This window comes from Hemitrygon akajei, chromosome 8 (assembly GCF_048418815.1).
Source record: "Hemitrygon akajei chromosome 8, sHemAka1.3, whole genome shotgun sequence".
NCBI lineage: Eukaryota > Metazoa > Chordata > Chondrichthyes > Myliobatiformes > Dasyatidae > Hemitrygon > Hemitrygon akajei.
In genome coordinates this window covers 143,003,151-143,024,012 of record NC_133131.1, presented here as the reverse complement: position 1 = coordinate 143,024,012, position 20,862 = coordinate 143,003,151, and the positions used below count along the sequence as shown (strand labels likewise).

The window sequence follows — 20,862 nt, the reverse complement described above, 5'->3', positions numbered from 1 at the left end:
AGAGATTTAAATTTGAAGTGTTGCTTAACTTGGAACTAATATACCATAGATTTTCAAATGGAGAAATGCGAGCACTTCAGTCTGGGTTCTACATAACCCACTGTAGATAGGAAATATAATTAACAGCTATTGAGGCCAAGCCAGTTGATCAAACTTATTGTAAATCATTCCAACCATAAGGCACGGTTCCTACAAACAGCAAGGAAGATGTTGGATTCAAAAGCCATGCATTGGCCAACCTATTGCAGTCTCAGAACTCCAGCTAAAACTAAGGAGAAGTTGTGGGAAAATGTTTGGAGGAAACAGAATGGAAAAAAAAACCGCATGCTGTGCAAAAACAGCTGCCAAGATGACGGCAGTGTTTCCAGATAGCTGAACTGGGCTATTCCCCACATGCTGAAAGTCAGAGCTGCTGGCAGAGATTCATTGGCTGAGTGGTGATGCAGTTGACCTCACAAAGTCCTGCACATCAGCCTACTGAACATTAGGGAAACAAGTGTCATTGCCCGCCACCAGCTCCGCCTCAAGTGAAATAGCTTTTCCTTCCTGATACAAACAAATAACGAAGCAGCCATATGTATGTGGCAGCATAAGATTCAACTGTCACAGCAGATCTCCTGCAGATTCAGGGAAGCATGTACCCATTTATATTTGCATAATCTGATAGCAAAATGAAGAACAGCCTTTAAGATACCCTTGCCAAATTGAAGTCCCCACTAGCTTGATGCAATGAAACCTAGTCAAAAGAGTGCCTGAAACTTTCTGTGTTCGCCAGAGTTCAACAAAGCCTATACATTGCTAGAGTAAATGAACATCAAAAATTCTACAAACGCCCGAAGCCTGAAGTAAAAGCATTAAATGCTAGAAACCTGAAATAAAATCACAAAATGTTGGGAAAACTCAGCAAGCTAGGCAGAATCTGTTGAAAGTGAATGTGGTGCATAATTTAGGTCTGTGATGCTTGATGAAAGCTGGCAAAGTTAGTTTTTTGTCAGAGAGAAGATCGAGGGTGGGGGGGGGGGGGAAGGATGTATAGAACAAAGGGAATGCCTGTGATAATATGACTTGAAGTAGCTCAATGAGACAGTTACATGCCAATTAAGCTTTGTGTTGTCCATGTAACGTTCCAACATGTCAGTCCATGGCCACCTCTTGATGTAGAAGGTATCTTATATTCTGTGTAGGTAGCCTCCAAACTGATGGCATAAATATCTATTTCTCCTTCCAGTAAACAAATCCCACCTCCCTCCTTCCTCTATTCCCCACTTTTTCCTTTTACCTCTTCTCACCTGCTGTTAACCCCCCCCCCCCCCCCGAGTCCCCTCCTCCTTCCCTTTCTCCCATGGTCCACTCCCCCCTCCTATCAGAATTTTTCATATCCAGCCCTTGTCCTTTCCCTGGCTTCACCCAGCACCTTCCAGCTAACCTCCTTCCCCTCCACCACCCTTTAATTCTGGCATCCTCCCTCTTCTGTCCTGAAGAAGTGTCTCAGCCCGAAACAGCAACTGTTTCTTCATTTCCATAGACGCTGCCTGAACTGCTGAGTTCCTCCAGCACTCTGGGTGTGTTCCATCTAATGGTGTTGCTAGTGGAAAGCTTGTGGGACTTGTCCAGCAGGCCAGATTTATACAAGAAAGTTAAGAAAAGAACTTACATAAAAACAAGAATATAAAAACAGACTTTACTCTACTGTCACAGCTAGCTGGACTAACTTGTTTCTTTGAGGTCTGATAAAGGATCCCTCATCTGAAATATTAATTATTTCTCTTTTAACAAATGCTCCCTGAATTGCTGATCGGTCCCAGCACGTTCTGCTTTTATATGAAAGCTGATGTAGCTTCTAGGGTGCAATGTCTTCTTCTTTCATCAAGGGTGCCTAGAATAAGGAGTCATAGTTCAAAATAAGGGGTCCAGGAAGGAGATGGGGAGAAATTTCTTCACCAAGGGGGTAGCGAGTAAGTGGAATTCTTGACCCAAGAGTGTTGTGGAAGCTCGGCCACTGAGTAGGCACAAAAGAGAGATTTTTAGATGTTAAAATAATTCAGGGACACATGGTTACTGCAGGAAAGTGATGCTAAGATGATATCGATCAGTCAGGATCTCACAGAGTGGCAGAACAGGCATCATGGGTCAAATGAGCTTTCCCGATGTTTTGTTCTAAAATAAGGAGATTAATGGAGACTCCCTTCCTCTGGCACTAATGCTCCAATAACAGCCACAGAATAGGACTGGTGATATTACAGTCCCATTAACACCACTGGCTCCACTGAAAATGGGCTTGCCAGCTGATTGGGAAACTTATGTAAATAGGACATCCTTTTTTTCTGTCATTCACTCATGGAAAGTAATTGCTCCTGAAGGGTCACCATCTCCAATTGCCTTGTAGAGCATGATCTCTTGTCATCTTGAATAAAGCAGTTCTTAGGAATATAGAGTCACGGCACGCTGACTATGGTGCCCCCCAGCTAGTCCCATATCCTTCAGCCCACATCCCATTAAGCCCAATACTTTTAACTGTAATGAAGGTCAAAGAGCATGGGTACAAGAAGGACACTTTCAGGAGACTGGTGTCATAAGCAGGCCACAATATGTAGAGACAATAGATCTTATTGTCAGAGGGACTCATGTCCTTATCGTTCCCATATTTTTACATAAAATAATGTAAATAATGAAAAAATAAGATCAATAGTAAACTAGGAGATTCAGACATTTCATGGAGACACATAAGAGAGTGGAGATGTTGGAATGTGTTACTGGAATTCCATGGGTCAAGCAGGATCTGTGTGGGGACAGGGAGACAAATTATCAACATTTCAGATTGAAACCCTGCATCAGGACTACACACCGCTGCACCATCAATTTCGTGCTGCCCATAACCAATTCCTAATTATTCAACTGTATTTAAATTCCCCATATTTAATGTTGGAATTAATGTTTTGTCTCTGAATCATTAGTCTCTTCCTCTGAATTACCAGATCACTACTCCCATGACATGTAGGCCTACAAGAGCTGGAAGAAGGGAACAGGCTGGATAGCTTTCTTATTAAGCTTGTTTTTGGCCTGCACCAGCTACAACCCCACTTAGTGTTCCAGATTGCAAAACAAGAAGGAATACACCCACTTTAATGTCCTGAAGCTGAGAAACCGAGATGCCAAAGTAAATAGACTGAACAAAAATTTAAAACTTCCCAGTAGGAGAAATAATTGGGAATAAAACCCCTCAAGAGGATATGGAAAGAATTTCCTTCATTTATAAATGTATCCAAAAAATCTTCATCTTACAAAATAATGGAACCCAGTCAATCAAGTTTCTAAAAGTTGGTTAAAGAGTCAGATTTTAGGGAGAATCTTAAAGGGAGAGAGAGGTGGCATAGGAACACAAGGGATCACCCATGACTTTCTGAAAATCAAATTCATCTTCCCTCTGAGAAAAAATGGAGACTGACTTGCACAATAAAACAGAAAATGCTGGAAATGTTTCACTGTGTATCTGCAGAAATAGAAAGCGGGCTAATATTTCAGATCAGTGACCTTCAATCAGAATTGAATTAATTTGAACATCATATTTCATCAACATTCAAATGTTGCAACTAAGCTTGAATCCAAGTTAATTTTTTCTTAGAACTTAATCATTGTACATTGGGATCTCTGAGCTCTGTCCATAGGAGCATGAAAGCACAAGAAATTGTACCAGGCAAACACTATTCATCACCTCAAGCGCCAGATCCACCAAACCCTGATCCATCTCAACTTCATTTTCCTTAATTCCTCATTTCTTGAATATCCGTTCATTTATCTGTTGTTGGAACTCAACAGATCAAGCAACATTTGTGGGGGGGGGGGGGGGGAGAGGAATCATCAATATTCTGGGTAGAAACCTTGCACTAGGACCCAAAATGTGGACAATTCTTTTCCTCCCACAGTTACAGCTTGATCTGCTGAGTTCCTCCAGTAGATTGTTCATTGCTCATGATTCAAACATCTGCAGTCTGTGGTGCCTCCATAAATCTATCAATTTTTGCTTTATTTCAGTTCATGACTAAGCCCCCACAGTCTTCTATAATAAGGAGTTTCAAAGTTTCACCATGCTCTGATTGAAGAAATTCTTTTTCTCCTCTAATTGTGGCACATCACTTATTGTGAGAATTTGACTGCTCATTCATGACTCATCAGTCAGAGGAACTGACTTCTTCATCTCTATTTTGTCAAGCCTTGGAAGAAATTTGTATATCTCAATGAGGTCACTTCTCATTCTAAATTTTCAAGAATAATGACCTAGACTATTCAATCTTTCCTCATGTGACAGACTCTAGATTTTGAGATAAACATCTCATTAATTTGCCTTTTCTTTATATAAATCTTCCTTCTATTCTATGAATTAAAGGTTTTCCTTTTCCTTATATAAACCCTTTTTTCTATTAAGACCATAAGAAATAGGAGCAGAATTAGGTCATTTCGCCCGTCAAGTCTGCTCCGCCATTTCATCATGACTGATTCAATTTTTCTCTCAGCCCCACTCCCCTGCCTTCTCCCCATATCCCTTCATGCCCTGACCAATCAAGAATCTATCAATCTCTGCCTTAAATATACCTAAAGACTTGGCCCCCACAGTTGCCTGTGGTAAAGAATTCCACAGGTTCACCACTCTCTAGCTAAAGAAATTCCATCTCATCTCCATTCTAAAAGATCGCCCCTCTATTCTGAGGCTGTGCCCTCTGGTCTTAGACTTGTCCACCATAGGAAACATCTGCTCTAACAAGGCCTTTTACCATTTGGTAGGTTTCAATGAGATCACCCCTCATTCTTCTGAATTCTAGTGAATACAGGCCCAGGGCCATCAAACTCTCTTCATATGACAAGCCTTTCAATTCTGGAATAATTTTTGTGAATCTCCTTTGAACCCTCTCCAGTTCAGCATATCCTTTCTAAGATAAGGGGCCTAAACCTGCTCATCATACTGTACTCCAAGTGAGGCCTCACCAGTGCTTTATAAAGTCTCAACTTTACATCCTTGATTTTATATTCTAATCCTCTTAAAATGAGTTAAACATCTCATATGTTTGCCTTTTACTTATGTAAATATTTCTCCTATTCTATGTTAAATTAGTGTACTGTGAATGCTAACTCTTGTGAAAAGCATTTTATTACAGCAGTAGATTCTGCCTATATTAGGTGTTCCCACCTAATTCCCATAGTCCACTGCTTCTGTCAGGAAGTGCTATTCAGGAACTACAAGTCTGGTGGTTAATCAGTGACTCAAACTCATTGGCTGCACACCAAGAGGCTTCCAGTAGGATGTGAGGCATCTAAATTTAGGCAAAATGTTACAAATAATTTCCATGATATTTAAACACTGAAGTGTTTTCACTTACCCCACAGACAGCAACCTGCATGATTGCATCAACACCCCCTGCTGAAGATTTCTGACCTGCTGCAATGGTCTGGCTCCGAACAAGTTTGCTGTACTCTGCCCTATTGTTAGTTAATGGCAGAATGTTTTTGAAGCTGGATTGACCTGTACATGTTGTACCAGCTGGGCAAGGAGTTTTCACTATTGTGCCAAACCCTAAAAACAAGCACACTTATGGTCAAGCAAATCTTATCAAAACCGAACCTGTCAAAAGACTAGAGAACAAGAAAATATCATGCAAACTATCAATGATTACATTTAAGATCTATTAAGATGTTTTGCTTAAAAAAAATTGCTTTTCAATACTTTATAAAGGGGAAAGGCTAGGACTTCTCTTTCTTGGAGCATAGGAAGCTGAGGGGTGATCTTATAAGGGATGTTTAAAATCATGAGGGGCAGAGGTAGGGTGAAGGTACTCAGTCTTTTTCTCAGGGTTGAGGAAGGATTTAATAAGAACTTGAGGGGCAACTATTTTTACACAGAGGTATGTTACATATATGTAATGAGCTGCTGGCAGAAGCGATTGAGACAAGTTCAATAACAACTTTTAAATGAGTCAGAAAGATTTAGAATGATACAGGCCAAATGCAGCCGACTTGGACTGCTTTGTTGGGCTTCTTGGTTGGCATAGATCTGCTGGGCCAAAGGGCCTGTTTCCACACTGTATGATTCTATGCTGTAGGACAGGGGTGTCAAACTCATTTTAGGTCACAGGCCGGATTGAACAAAATGCAGCTTCATGCGGGCCAGATCAGTCAGACGCGTGCGAACGCAGCTTTCATTGCCTCTGTTTTTTCAGCCTGCTCTCATGTGTCTCAGTCTCTGCTATAACTACAAAGTGTTTCACTTTACAAATTCCGTTTCTTATGAAGAAGACTGCTGAGCAAGACTGCCAAATAAGCACTAAAAACCCTGAAAACCTGGTACCTGAATAAACTCAGCATTAGCCATATCATACGCCATAGGCGCTTCGATTACTGGGGCCAGCTTTAATAGTAATTAGATATTATCTCGCGGGCCAAAGATAATTCCACCGCGGGCCGGATTTGGCCCGCGGGCCTTGAGTTTGACATATATGCTCTAGGAGGAATACATTTTGCTTTGTCTGGTGATTTTTTTGATTTGTATATGCATATGTTATGAATATGCCAAACGGCTAAATTATGGAGAGAAAACCGATGGATATTTTTTTTACCAATTCTGAGATCAGAAGTTATCTTCCTTATTTCCTTCTTCAGTTTAATTCCCAATGTCTTCATGTTTTCCAAATCATTCTCCGAAGAAAGGGAGAGGTCCGCAAGAAAATATAAGTCAATGGGATAATCTTCAGCTCTCTTAAAATGCAATGAGAAGGTTTGTGGTTCTCCTGAAAAGAGAAAATATATGCAAAATTGGGATTTCTTCTCATTTCTTCTCTCTTCTCTAAAGGACCTTTAGAATTCTCTAGCTCTGAGGGTCCTGGAAGCTAGAGATAGATGAAGTTTTAAAAGATTAGGGAATTGAGGACTATGTGGAACTACCACACAAGAGGACTTGAGGCAGAAGTAGATCGGCCACGGGAATATTGAATGGTGGGACAGGACTGAGAGAACAAGTGGCCATCTGCTTCTGTTTCCTTGAACTCTTGCGTTTCTCTGTTTTCAGCTGTAACACAGAGCAGTACCATTTTCAGGATACTGTACATTTCTGTGGCTTGTAACAAGTCCTTTTACATCATCTCTCAAGGATGCAGTCTTGATCACTACAAAATTACAGTAGTTGCACAGCTATACCAATATTACTTATGTGCCATATGTACTATTGGTTAGGAGTAATCATGGCTCTTGGTAATGCTGTAACACATTGTACTTTGTTTCCTTGATATTATCAGTATTGAGAAAAGAATCAGAACCTTTGAAGATCTAAGAAGCAGAAGGAGGTCATTTGGTTCATTGTGTGCATGCCAGGTGGAAAAGGGCTGTTCAACCTAACCCCATCTTTGAGCACCACCTCTTTAACCATTTAGGTCACAACTTCATCACATTAAAGTATAGTCAGCCCTCCTTATCCGCGGGGGATTGGTTCCGGGACCCCCCACGTATACCAAAATTCGCGGCTGCTCAAGTCCCTTATTTAACATGTATCAGTGCGGTGGTCTTTAGGACCCAGCGGAACCCCGGACTTTATTTAACATGTCCCTGTGCGATGGACATTAGGACCTGGCGGCGCAGATCTGAATCTCCAGTGTTTCTGTTCATGAAAATAATCACAATTGCGATTGAAAATAAGGTGGAAGTAATAAAGCGATCAGAAAGAGGTGAAACACCATCGGTCATTGGAAAAGTGTTAGGTTACATCGGTCAACGATCGGAACAATTTTAATGGAGCATGTGAAAGGCCCTGCCCCGATGAAAGCTACAATTATTACCAAGCAACGCAGTGGTTTAATTATTGAAATATGTATGTTTCTTAAGTGTTTTATATGCATAGAAAGGTAAAATATGTACTATATACTAAGAAAAACGTTTGACTAACTGACGCTAAATAATACCGGACGTATCTTCTTCCGACATCAAATCCGACTTAACCTGTATTTTTAAGTCATTTCTAGATTACTTATAATACCTAATACAATGTAAATGCTATGTAAATAGTATTGTTAACAATACTGTATTGTTTAGGGAATAATGACAAGAAAAAATAGTCTGTACATGCTCAAGCAACGCGTGCTGGAGAGAGAATTTCCAGGTTTTCCCGATCCGCTGTTGGTTGAATCCACGCATACAGAATCCGCAAATAAGGAGGGCCGACTGTATTTTTTGACTACAAAGAGGGTTTTTGCTTCCATCAGCCTGTCAGACTATCCCAGACCTCCATCTTCCGAGGTAAAATAAAAGTTCCCCACCACCCCTTAATTTAGACCTCTGCCCCCTGTTACTGACTCCTCTGCTGAGAGAAATGGCCATTGCTATTTACTTTGTCTGTGCCCCTAGTACTTTCTAAACTCCTCCAATGAGTCTTCCAAAGCCTTAGTAGTTTTTCACTCTCTCTGCAATGAAAGATCCAGTAAGAATGCTCTTCTGATTTTGTAAATATTACTTCATTTATTAGCTTGTATTGTTAACTTAAATTCTCTTAGAGATACCAAGACACTGAAACCTGCAGATACTGAAAGGCCCAGAAAAAGTAGACATAGAGAGGATACTTCCGCTAATAGGAGAGTCTAGGCCAAAGTTTCTCTAATGTTTCCCTTAAAAAGGAAGAGGAATTGTGCATCTTAGTGCCTTGAAATAGATGGTAGCAGCTAACCTGACTGCTGAGGTGGAGACAGAGAGATCCAGAGCAGGAAGGGGAGATTCAGAGATGGTTCACGTGAAACTGAGAGCTGGTTCGTGATGGCTGGCACCGACACAGTAAAGTGAAGGGTCTATTTCTGTGCTGTGTGACTCTGTGAATCCATGACTGTGTGAGTCAATTGGGAGAGGGTATAATGGAGTAAACAGAGCTGTCTGAGACATTGAATGTCCTGACAAGTAATTTGTCTAAAGAATAAAGACAATGGAAGGAAGAGTTTACAGTCTACATAAAGCTGTCTATAGTAGATTAAACATAGAACAGACAAAAGTTATAATTCATTAGTCATAAGGAAGAGAATTTCACTATAGGGAAAAACAATCAAATGACACCTTAGAGGATGTATTAGTTATGTTGCAATCACATTGCAACCTGCCTGGAAGTGAAGCAGTTGACTGTTATTCTTTTTTACATACAACTAGGAGCAGGATGAGTCCTTTCCTACTTTATTAACAGAGTTTGGACTTCCTTCTACTGTATTTATTCTTTAGACAAATGATTTGTTGGCAAATCCAATGACGGGTCACTTATTCCACCATGCACTCTCCCAATTGAATCACACACTTTGGTGTGTCTCAGTATATTAAGCAGATAACTGATGGTTCATAGATTTGAAAGGTTTGGCTATCAGAGATTAGTTACATAAACACAAAATACTCTGCAGATGCTCAGGTCAAAGCAACATGCACAACACGCTGGAGGAAATCAGCAGGTCGGGCAGTATCCGTGGAAATGAACGGTCAATGTTTCAGGCCGAGACCCTTCGTCAGGAGATTCGATACATATGGAATCTGGGAATCCACCTGTGGGAAAAACTTCCATTTGAGGCACAACTAATTAATACAAAAGGTGCAAACTATCCAAAGGCAGGCTGGAAATGCCAAGGGGGGCAGTACATACGGTGAAGTGTAAGATACAGGAAGAAATCAGAGTTTTAAATGAGAATGCAAAGTGAGCACAGCTAAAGATTAGCTTTATTTGTCATATGTACATCGCAACAAACAGAGAAATGTGTAATTTGCATTAATGACTAACACAGTCCTAGATGTGCTGGGTGCAGCCCATAAGTGTCACCACACTTCCGGCACAAACACAGCATGCCCATACCTTACTAACCCAGACCCCTCTGTCTTGGAATTGAGAGGAAACTGGAGCACCCAGAGGAAATGTGCGCCATCACGGGGAGAGCTGGCTAACTTTTTACAGACAGCAGCGGAAATTGAACCTCAAGTTTACAGCTGGTGCTGTAAAGAGTTCCACGATGGTGCCGCCCTCCTACAATGCAAGCTGAGACAGAAAATAACACAAGATAAATTGAAACATATCAGAAAGCGCTGTCTCAAAGAAAACCCAAAACTTTGAAGGTTAAGGAACAAACAGAATTAGGCAAAGAGATCTGTATGGGAAAGAAAGATCTAGAAAACTGAGGTAAGGGAAGAATCATCTCACATATTAAAACTCTTTTTATCTCTTGCCGTAGATATGGTTCAACTGAGTGACGGATCCCAGCTGTAACTGTGCTGTTTGATTCTTGGGCAATAATGGGCATCATGGAAAGGCAGGAACAGCTGAAAGCATACTATTAACCATAGAGGTCATCAAGCTTCATACAGGCAGCTTTAAATGCCTTTATACCAAAGTTCTTGTGCTGTAGTAATGAGGTCATGAACTGAGATTGTCTAGGAATTAAGATTGCAGCACAGCTATCACGTCTGCCTGGCATTCTTAACCACTGACCAGATTCACAACTCTGAAATTCCATTAGACATAACCCTGCTGGGTCACCCTCCGGTAATGACCTGTTGGATTTTATTGGGTCAGTGTGGGGCCACTTTACTTGAATGGAGCAGTAAGTGCACAACCCCTAATTCAGAAGGTTGAAAAGAAAGCTAAGGCATTTCATGGAGATAAACATGAAAGGAAATCAGGTGAACACCAGGTACTGAAATGATAGCATTAAATGTTACAGATCAACTTCCTCGATGAGAATAATAGAATAAAAGCTTTGCTTTAACTCATTGTTAGAACAGTTCTTGTCAGCATTTATAAAAAGGCATTTAGAATTTCCAATATAAGGTGCAGAATTGACAATCAAGCACACTTAATGATGACTAACACTCATTCACAACAGACTCTCTCATGTCATATGGTTGAGTTACCTGATCGTAATTTTAGGATTAGACTCTGTGGTTGAACTTGTGTGATGTCTTCCAGCTTCTTCACACCATTTACATGGCCAGTTAGGCTTTTATTGGTATTTACTCTCAATGAACCTTTGGGATTTTCAATATATTCCATCGTACATCCTCTCCTTTTTAGCGCTTCTATATCATCACAGCGTGCCATTGTCAACTCTCCTGGCTGCAAGAAATCCTATAAATAAAAATGGACCACTTAGATTGGTGTATGTGGTTAAACAGCAATAAACCTCAAAAGAGCTTTCCTTTAGTTAGGAGCTTAACAAAAAGAGGCTGCTCCATCCATGATATCTGCTCCCCACTTTAGATAGAATGAAACAAATCCACTCCCCTTATCCTAATCTTTCAGGTTCAAGTTTAATTAACCATACGTGAATATAGCCAAATGAAACAGCATTCCTCCAGGGCCAAAGAGCAAAGCATATCACCATAGCACATCGCACGTAGCACAAATAGCACATATGGTTACAATTTCAGAAAAACATCGTCACAAAAAATATGCACCCCAAGTCCCTGAGAGCCATGACTCTGGAATTGTAGACTGTAAGTTGGCCTGGTCCAGCTTGTTTTTCCACCAAATGAACACTGGAGGGCAGCACTGATGAGCGGCGCCAGTCGCCAACAAGTTCCAGAGCGTCCACGATATCTCCTCTCTTGGTCGGCTGCACAGGCAATGCCACAGCCTTGGCCCAATCCTTGCCACCACCGAGGCAAGGCAGCTCCCAAACCATCAGTTTCATGAATGAACCAGTGAACTGGACTTGCAGTAGTCTACGTTACTGATGTCCAACAGGGTCTTGTGATTACAATAAAAGTGTCCAAAACATTCACTCCCACTAGGAACCATCCAATGATACACAACAAGTCCAGGCGACAACACAACGGTACAGCTCTGTTGCTATCGAGCAACTCACTAATGAGACAGTACTGCAGTATCTGATGTTCTTAGTATCCAGCAGTGACTTGCAATCATAAAAAAGATGTACAACATGAACAAATGCACCTTTGACTGGACCCAGAGTGGCCGATGCGTCTGAGCGTGCCACTGTCTTTCCTTACGTCATCTGAAATAAACATGGGTTCTATAAGAGGGCAAAGCTCTGTCATAGCTATTTCCCACTACCAAGGACTTGCCATTCAGAAAAACATCGTGTTGTTTCATAGAACACTGCACAAGTGATTAGACTATTTCATTGGCAAGGCTATTGGAAATGTACATGGCTTCCAAGATAAAGCACAAAACCACTCCATTCTAACTCAGAACTTAGAGGGGAAAGCCAGCAGAGCTATGTCAACCAACTACGATATATCTGTACTCAATAACATAACATAACTGAAACCCCTTAATTCAACAAAATGATTGCTCCGCTGTTCTTTGGCCGCAACTCCATATTCCTTCTTTATTCCAATAACATTTAATCAGCTTATGCTCCAAAAAAATCTATCTCACTCATGACTAAGTTCAATGATTTAAATAATCAGCATTCACAGCCCTTGGTGGTGAGAGGAGGAGAGGGTATTTCAAATATTCTTAGCCATCTGTGAGAAGGAATTCCCTTTCTCATCTGGAAAGGGGAGATGGAACGAGACCTGGGTATCATTGTACACCAGTCATTGAAGGTGGGCATGCAGGTACAGCAGGTGGTGAAAAAGGCAAATGGTATGTTGGCATTCATAGCAAGAGGATTTGAGTAAAGGAGCAGGGAGGTTCTACTGCAGTTGTACAAGGCCTTGGTGAGACCACACCTAGAATATTGTGTGCAGTTTTGGTCCCCTAATCTGAGGAAAGACATTCTTGCTATAGAGGGAGTACAGAGAAGGTTCACCAGATTGATTCCTGGGATGGCAGGACTTTCATATGAAGAAAGACTGAATCGACTAGGCTTATACTCACTGGAATTTAGAAGATTGAGGGGGGGATCTTATTGAAACGTATAAAATTCTAAAGGGATTGGACAGGCTAGATGCAGGAAGATTGTTTCCGATGTTGGGGAAGTCCAGAACGAGGGGTCACAGTTTAAGGATAAAGGGGAAGCCTTTTAGGACCGAGATGAGGAAAAACTTCTTCACACAGAGAGTGGTGAATCTGTGGAATTCTCTGCCACAGGAAACAGTTGAGGCCGGTTCATTGGCTATATTTAAGAGGAAGTTAGATATGGCCCTTGTGGCTAAAGGGATCAGGGGTATGGAGAGAAAGCAGGTATAGGGTTCTGAGTTGGATGATCAGCCATGGTCATACTGAATGGCGGTGCAGGCTCAAAGGGCCGAGGGGCCTACTCCTGCACCTATTTTCTATGTTTCTATGAACTTAAATTGGCAATCCTTTCTGCTGACATTATGGCCACAGCTCTGCACTTCTCCCATCATGGGAAGTATCTTCACATCAGCCTAGTAAATCTTCACTGCATCACTTTAGAGGTGAGCACGCTCAAATAAAATTCCAGTAATCCATTATCTGAAGATATAGAAATGCTAATAATGCAGTATCTGGTTGGCAAGATGAGTCTTGCTGCATTCCCTTTAAACTCCTTAGGTCCTGGTTCCTGCAATCCCTTTGAACTCATTGGGCCCCACTCTTCACACACCCTTTCACCCTTTCAGATCCCTCACTCTTGACCTGTTTATACTGACTGGGGATCTGTTTCCCACTTTCCACTGTAATCTGAACAGAGCTTTGTTTCCCAGACTCACTTTAAACACATAAGACCCTGTAAACTGTGAACAACTTAATGGGTTCACTGGACAATGTGTCATAATACTGTGTTTCAAAAAAAGTGGAAGAATTTGGAGATAATAATGGAATAACATATAATCATCTGGATTATGGGCTACTAAAGTCCTGAGAGTGCAGTAATATCAGAGTTCCACTATGTATTTTTTCTTAAATAGGGAGACCAAAACTGTACACTGTTCCCAGTCAGGTTTCATTAAAGCATTCTACAGCTGTAAATCCTTTGCATACCAGGGAGTGCTCTCTGACTTTCTAATTTTCCTATTAAAATGGATAACCTTGCTTTTCTTCAATGTGCATCAATCATACCTTTGCCTGTTTACTTAACTTGTCTGTGCTCACAGAATCAGAAAGAATAAAAAACAAGCCCTTTGACCCACAAAATCCACAATGACTATTTACACTCATATACACTCATTTACAGGAATTTTATTCCCTTCAACTTCCCCCCCACCCCCACCACCACCTCGAGTTCTACCTCTTACTACACACTGAGTGAAAATTACAGTGGCCAATTAACCTACCAACCCACTCATTACTCAGATGTGTGAGGAAGATACATATAGATAGATAGATACAATATTGATCCCAAAGGAAATTACAGTGTCACAGTAACATTACAAGTGCACAGATATAAATATTAGAAGAGAAGCAAAAAGAATACAAAATAAGTTACCACAAACAGTCTAACAGGAGGGTGTCATCACTTCCCTGGCTATAGGTTGACTCTCATGGTGAGGGTAAGACTGACCTCATATCGTGCTCTTTAGAGCAATGCTGTTTTCTTAGTCTATTACTAAAAGTGCTCCTCTATTCAGCCAAGGTGGCATGCAGAGGGTAAGAAATGTTGTCCAGAAATGCGAGGATTTTCTGTAGGGTCCTTTGTTCTACCACAGCCTCCAGTGTGTCCAGTTTGACTCCTATAACAGAGTCAGCCTTTCTAATCAGTTTAGTGAGCTTGTTGGCATCACCCATGTCGATGCCATTTGTGGTGAACTACATATACCTGTCTGGACACCCCCCCCCGCTGACTGCTCCTGTGGCTCCTCCCACTGACCGTGGCTCCTCCCACAGACCCCGGTATAAAGGCGATTGGAGCCTGAGCCCTGCCCTCAGTCTCCAGGATGTAGCATGGTGGTCAATTGCTGCTTGTTCTTTCTTCCAGCCAATAAAAGCCGATATCTCGCCTCACGTCTCAGAGAGTTATTGATGGTGCATCACCATTGCCCCAGCACACCACCACAGATAAGATTGTACTGGCGACAACAGACTGGTAGAACACATGAAGGCAAGGCCTGCATATTCCAAAGGAACTTAATCTCCTCAGAAAGAACAGGCCTCTATGTTGGTGCTCCACTCAAGTCTGTCATACAGGTGCACCCCTAGGTACTTTTAGATCCTCACCACATCCATGTTCTCACCATCAATAGTAACAGGGAGCAATGCAGGCTTAGTCCTCCTAAAGTCCATTACTATCTCTGTTGTCTTACTAATGTTGAGCTGCAGGTGATTCAGCTTGCACCAGTTGACAAAGTCCTCCACCAGGGCCCTATATTCATCCTCCTGCCCTCCCTTTAAACACCAAACTACTGCTGAGTCATCAGAGAATTTCTGTAGATGGCATGACTCAGTGTTGTATCTAAAATCCGATGTATACAGCATAAACAGGAGGGGAGCCAATACAGTCCCATGAGGTCCCAGTGCTCCTTATAGCCATGTCTGACACACAGCTCTGAAGTCACACATAACATGGTCTGCCAGTCACGTATTCCATTATCCAGGATACAATGGAAATGCCAATCTGCATTGAACGGAGCTTTTCCCCAGCAATGAGGGCTGTATGGTTTGAAGGCACTTGAGAAATCAAAACGCATGATTGTCACAGTGCAGCCCTGCTTACCCAAACGGGAGTCGGCTCTGTTCAGCAGGTAGATGACAGCATCATCGACTCCAATGTGCACCTGGTAGGCAAACAGCAGGGGATTGAGGGCTGATCTGACCAGGGGTCAGAGGTGAGCCAGGACCAGCCTCTCTAGGGTCTTCATGATGTGTGAGGTCAGGACCACTGGATGGTTGTCATTCAGTACTTTTTGTTGGCCCTTCTTGGGAACTGGGACAACACATCATGTTTTCCACACAACCCTTTCCAGGCTGAGACTCAGATCAGAACTCCACACAGCTGCTCAGCACACTCCTTCAGGACCTTGGGATTCACACCATCCGGCCCCAATGATTTGGGGCATCTGAGGTTCCCCAGAACCCTTCTCACCTGCTCAGAAGGGAAGGCAAGTCCATGATGACTGGGGAGTTGATGGAAGGTAGGGGCTGGGTGAGGTGAAGATTGGGACAATAGTAGTTGGTATGTGGAGGTGAGGCTGGTAGGTGCAGGGCAAGGAAGGGATGTAGACAGTGGTAGCCTGTGTTGTTCAAGCACGTGGTGAATTGGAGGGGGCGAGGAGGGAGGAGGGAAGGTGTTGGTGCTGAGGGAGCATTGGGTGCCTTGGCACCTGGACTAGTGTGCTGAGGGGGGTGTGAACAAGAGGGCAATTGTCAAACCTATTGAAGAATTGGTTTAACTCAATAGCCTATTCACAGCTGCATTCTGAGGCTCTACAGCTAGGCTGATTGAAGCCAGTGATGTTCTTCATGCCTCTCCACACTTCCCATGAGCTACTCTGGCCAAGCATGTTCTCCAACTCTCTCCTCTATTCCTCTTTAGCCACCTTGATCTTCTCCTTTAGCTCCCTCTGCACAGGCTTCAATTCCTCCCTGTCTCCTGATCTAAAGGCTCTCTTTTTGTGGTTGAGAAGAGCCTTTAGATCTCTGTTGACCCATGGTTTGTTGGTAGGGAAGCAGTAGACAGCCCTGGATGGTATTACAGTATCCACACAGAAGCCGGTGTAGCCGGAGATGCAATCAGAAAGTCCGTTGATGTCCTCCCCATATGGTTCACAAAGCGCATTCCAGTCAGTAGCTCAAAGGAAACTTTTACAATCAAATGGAGAAGTGCAAATGCAACAAGGATACCACAGAGGACAGGACTGAACCAGAGATGTGAGACAATAGCTCCCTCACCTCCATTCAGGGCCCCAAACAGTCCTTCCAGTTCAGGCAACACTTCACCTGTGAGTCTATTATGTCCAGTGCTCCCAATATAGCCTCCTCTACATTGGTGAGACCCGTTGTAAACTGGGGGACCGTTTCATTGAACTCCTCTGCACCATCTGCCTCATGTGGGACTTCCCGATAGGCAAATATTTAATTCCTATTTCCATTCTCATTCCCATTCCAATGTGTCGGTCCATAGCCTCCTCTTGTGCCATGATGAGTCCTCCCTCATGGCAGAGGAGTATCTCCTTTTATTCCCATCTGAGTGCGGCATGAATATCGATTTCTCCTTACGGTAAACATTTTCCCCACTTCCTCTGTTTCCATCACTAAACCTTTTACGTCTTCTCAGCTGCCTATTACTTCCCCCTCAGTATAATCCTCCTTCCCTTTCTCCTATGGTCCACTCTCCTCTCCTATCACATTCCTCTTCTCCAGCCCTTGACCTTTCCCACCAACCTGTCTTCACCTATCACCTTCCAGCTAGCCTACTTCCCCTCTCCGCCCCCACCTATTTATTCTGGCATCTTCCCCCTTCCTTCTCAGTCCTGAAGATGGGTCTCAGCCCCAACCGTCACTATCTATTCATTTCCATAGATGCTGCCTGACCTGCTGAGCTGCCCCAGCATTTTGTGTGTGTTGCTTTGGATTTCCAGAGTCTGCAGACTTTCTCGTGTTTATGAATCTCTACTAGCTGCCCCATTCTACCACCCTTTCTCTGGCTGGATATTCAGGCCTAACAAGGGGAAATTTGCTTCAGAATCAGAAATGCAGATTGGGAATACTTAAATAGGTGCAACGTGACTTTTTTGAAATTAGTTTTTTTTTTGTTTTTGTTGGACTCTCTGCAATTAGTTGACATGAACTGAGATTGCATTACATCTATTAGTCTGCATGACCACTTGTTGTCTGTAACTAAAGCAGTTTAATGACTCGGCCGTGGCTTTTGTTTCTCTGACATGTTTCAGTCTGCTTCGAAAGGAATGTAGAAACCAACACAAGGGCACAGGCAATATACCATATCCGATTCGGATCACAAGGGGGTACTATAGTTACATCCTGGGACATGATATTAGATATTGAGTATTACATCCTGAGTGAAAGATGCTGAAATGAGAAGTACTTCGACACTTGAGGGAATATCTTGTAACAATACTAAAGATTGAACGTTGCCAGTTATTAAATATCCATGCAATTTGTCCAATACCTGGAACATTTTCACTGTGCACATAGCTGATGCAGTATTCATTTATTTTAATTATTTCCACAGCTTCAGGAGCTGGGAAGGGCAATATAAATATTAGTTTTACTTGAAACACTTTCACAATTCGAAATAGAGTTCGCAACAAGTTAATTTTGAACACTTAACCCAGACTTGAATACAAAATGTTCGATTATTTCAGATGCATTGCTTCAAAGGGTTTTATCCTCTTGAGTATTAGTTTGTGGCTTATTATAGGAGGTATCCTTTGCTTCTGCTTTAGGTAGTCCCTCGGGGTAAAGGATGACTCTCACTCTGGTTTGGTGGGTTCTGATGAAGCCAGGTTTGGAACCACGGGTTCTTCCAACAGTGGAAGCAAGTAAGTTTACAGGATGGACAGTGGGGAGCATACAAGGCAGTTCATTCCTTCCACTGCTCATACAGGATTTCTCAGGGTGCACAGCATCCAGGTTCTCAATACAATTGCAGTGTTCCCTCTCTGCTTTGAGTGATTACAAGCCAGTGATTCCCGGGAGTCACAGACAATCTACTGGAGGAAAGGAACTGACACCATTTCGGGCCAAAGCTCCAGAACACATTGTTTGTTACTCCAGATTCCAGCATCTGCAATATCTTGTGCCTCCATTGCACAGGAGTCGGTGGGCATGATGCATTTCTTGAAGGATTCTTTGAGCGCATCCTTGAATCTTTTCCTCTGGTATTTTCTTACAGCTCAGAACAAAGCACCTGCTTAAGGAGTCTGGTGTCAGTGTACATCAATTTTTCTGAAAGAAGTACCATAATTTTCCTGCCTTTTATTTAAACAGACTGTGCTACTGAAGTCCCAACAGAAGTAATAAGTGGAACTATCTTTAGTTTTCATAGGATAGATTAAACAACTTACATCTTTTGTGCACCATCCACAATTTTTTCCACTTTGTATACATTGTCCACAAGTCAGTGCTTTGGCTCTTAAACATTCACTACCATCTGTAAGATGAAAGCAAAATTAAGACCACTGTAGTGCATATTACACACCAAAGGCTATTTTGAATTTCATTTTGTGCAATGAGAAAGAATGATTGATGTCTTGTTGTCTTGGGGCCTTTGGGATAAAATGATCTTAATATGATTGAATTTGGCATTCAGTTTGAAAGTGATGTGATTCACTGTGAAACTGGGATCATAAATCTGAACAAAGGAAACCATGACATAAACTACGCTTGCTCCAGCTATGGAAGAGCCTGCGGTTCCAAACCCGTGAGAGGAGAAATCCTGTGGTTGATTAGAACACATTCGAAGGTATGCTGATGAAGGTGACCATAAGATCATAAAATATAGGAGCAGAAATAGGCCATTCAGCCCATCGAGTCTGCTCTGCCATTCAATCATGGGTTGATCCAATTCTTACAGTCATGCCCATTCCCTTGCCTTCTCCCCATACCCTTTGATGCCCTGGCTAATCAAGAACCTATCTATCTCTGCCTTAAATGCACCCAATGACTTGGCGTCCACAGCTGCTCGTGGCAACAAATTCCACAGATTTACCACCCTCTGGCTAAAGTAATTTCTCTGCATCTCTGTTCTAAATGGAGGTCCTTCAATCCTGAAGTTGTGCCTTCTTGTACTAGACTCCCCTACCATGGGAGATAACTTTGCCACATTTAATCTGTTCAGGCCTTTTAACATTCAGAATGTTTCTATGAGATCCCCCCTCATTCTCCTGATGTCCAGGGAATACAGTCCAAGAGCTGCCAGATGTTCCTCATATGGTAACCCTTTCATTCCTGGAATCATTCTCATGAATCTTCTCTGAACCTTTTCCAATGTCAGTATTTCCTTTCTAAAATAAGGAGCCCAAAACTGCACACAATACTCCAAGTGCAGTCTCACGAGTGCCTTGTAGAGCCTCAACATCACATCCCTGCTCTTATATTCTATACTTCCATAACTGAACACCACATTACATCCGTCTTCTTCACCGTCAACTCAACATGGAGGTTAACCTTTAGTGTATCCTGCACAAAGACTCCCAAGTTCCTTTGCGTCTCTGCATTTTGAATTCTCTCCCCATCTAAATAATAGTCTGCCTGTTTATTTCTTCCACCAAATTGAAAGACCATACATTTCCCAACATTGTATTTCATTTGCCACTTCTTTGACCATTCCCCTAAACTATCTAAGTCCCTGTGCAGGCTGCCCATTTCCTCAACAGTACCTATCTTTGTATCATCAGCAAATTTAGCCACAAATCCATTAATCCCATAGTCCAAATTATTGACATACATCGTAAAATCAGTGGTCCCTACACTGACCCCTTTGGAACTCCACTGGTAACCGGCAGCCAGCCAGAAAAAGGATCCCCCCTTTATTCGCACTCTCTGTTTTCTGCCAACCAGCCAATGCCCCACCCATGCTAGCAACTCCCCTGTAATTCCATGGGCTCTGATTTTGCTAAGCAGCCTCAGGTGCAGCACTCTGTCAAAGGCCTTCTGAAAACCCAAGTACACCACATCCACTGCATCTCCTCTGTCTACCCTGCTTGTAATTTCCTCAAAAAAATTGCAGTAGGTTAGTCAGGCAGGATTTTCCTTTCAGGAAACCATGCTGGCTTTGGCCTATCTTGTCATGTGCCTCCAGGTACTCCATAATCTTATCCCTAAAAATCGATTCCAACAACTTCCCAACCATTGATGTCAAGCCAACAGGTCTATAGTTTCTTTTCTGCTACCTCCCACCCTTCTTAAATAGCGGAGTAACGTTTGCAATTTTCCAGGAACAGCTATTCATTCATGGCTGAGAAGAATAAAATACGGGTAGAATTAAATGCAAGCAAGAGGCTTTTAAAGTTGCCAGAAATAGCTGTGGCCTGACAGGAAAA

At 42.3% G+C, this 20,862-nt stretch overlaps 1 protein-coding gene across 4 annotated transcripts in view; it reads right to left on the bottom strand.

The window, feature by feature from the left end:
- The window catches only part of LOC140732323 (integrin beta-1-like), an 89,073-nt gene that overhangs the window by 43,147 nt on the left and 25,064 nt on the right, over positions 1–20,862 (bottom strand). For 3 of the 4 annotated variants that reach the window (XM_073054798.1, XM_073054797.1, XM_073054796.1), the window contains exons 3-6: positions 18,886–18,971; positions 10,903–11,116; positions 6,606–6,776; positions 5,373–5,566 (exon numbers count right to left, since the gene is read on the bottom strand). In XM_073054798.1, the coding sequence (XP_072910899.1) occupies positions 5,373–5,566; positions 6,606–6,776; positions 10,903–11,116; positions 18,886–18,971 (665 nt within the window). The remainder of the gene's footprint in view (positions 1–5,372; positions 5,567–6,605; positions 6,777–10,902; positions 11,117–18,885; positions 18,972–20,862) is intronic. The other variant, XM_073054799.1, reaches the window with a different exon arrangement.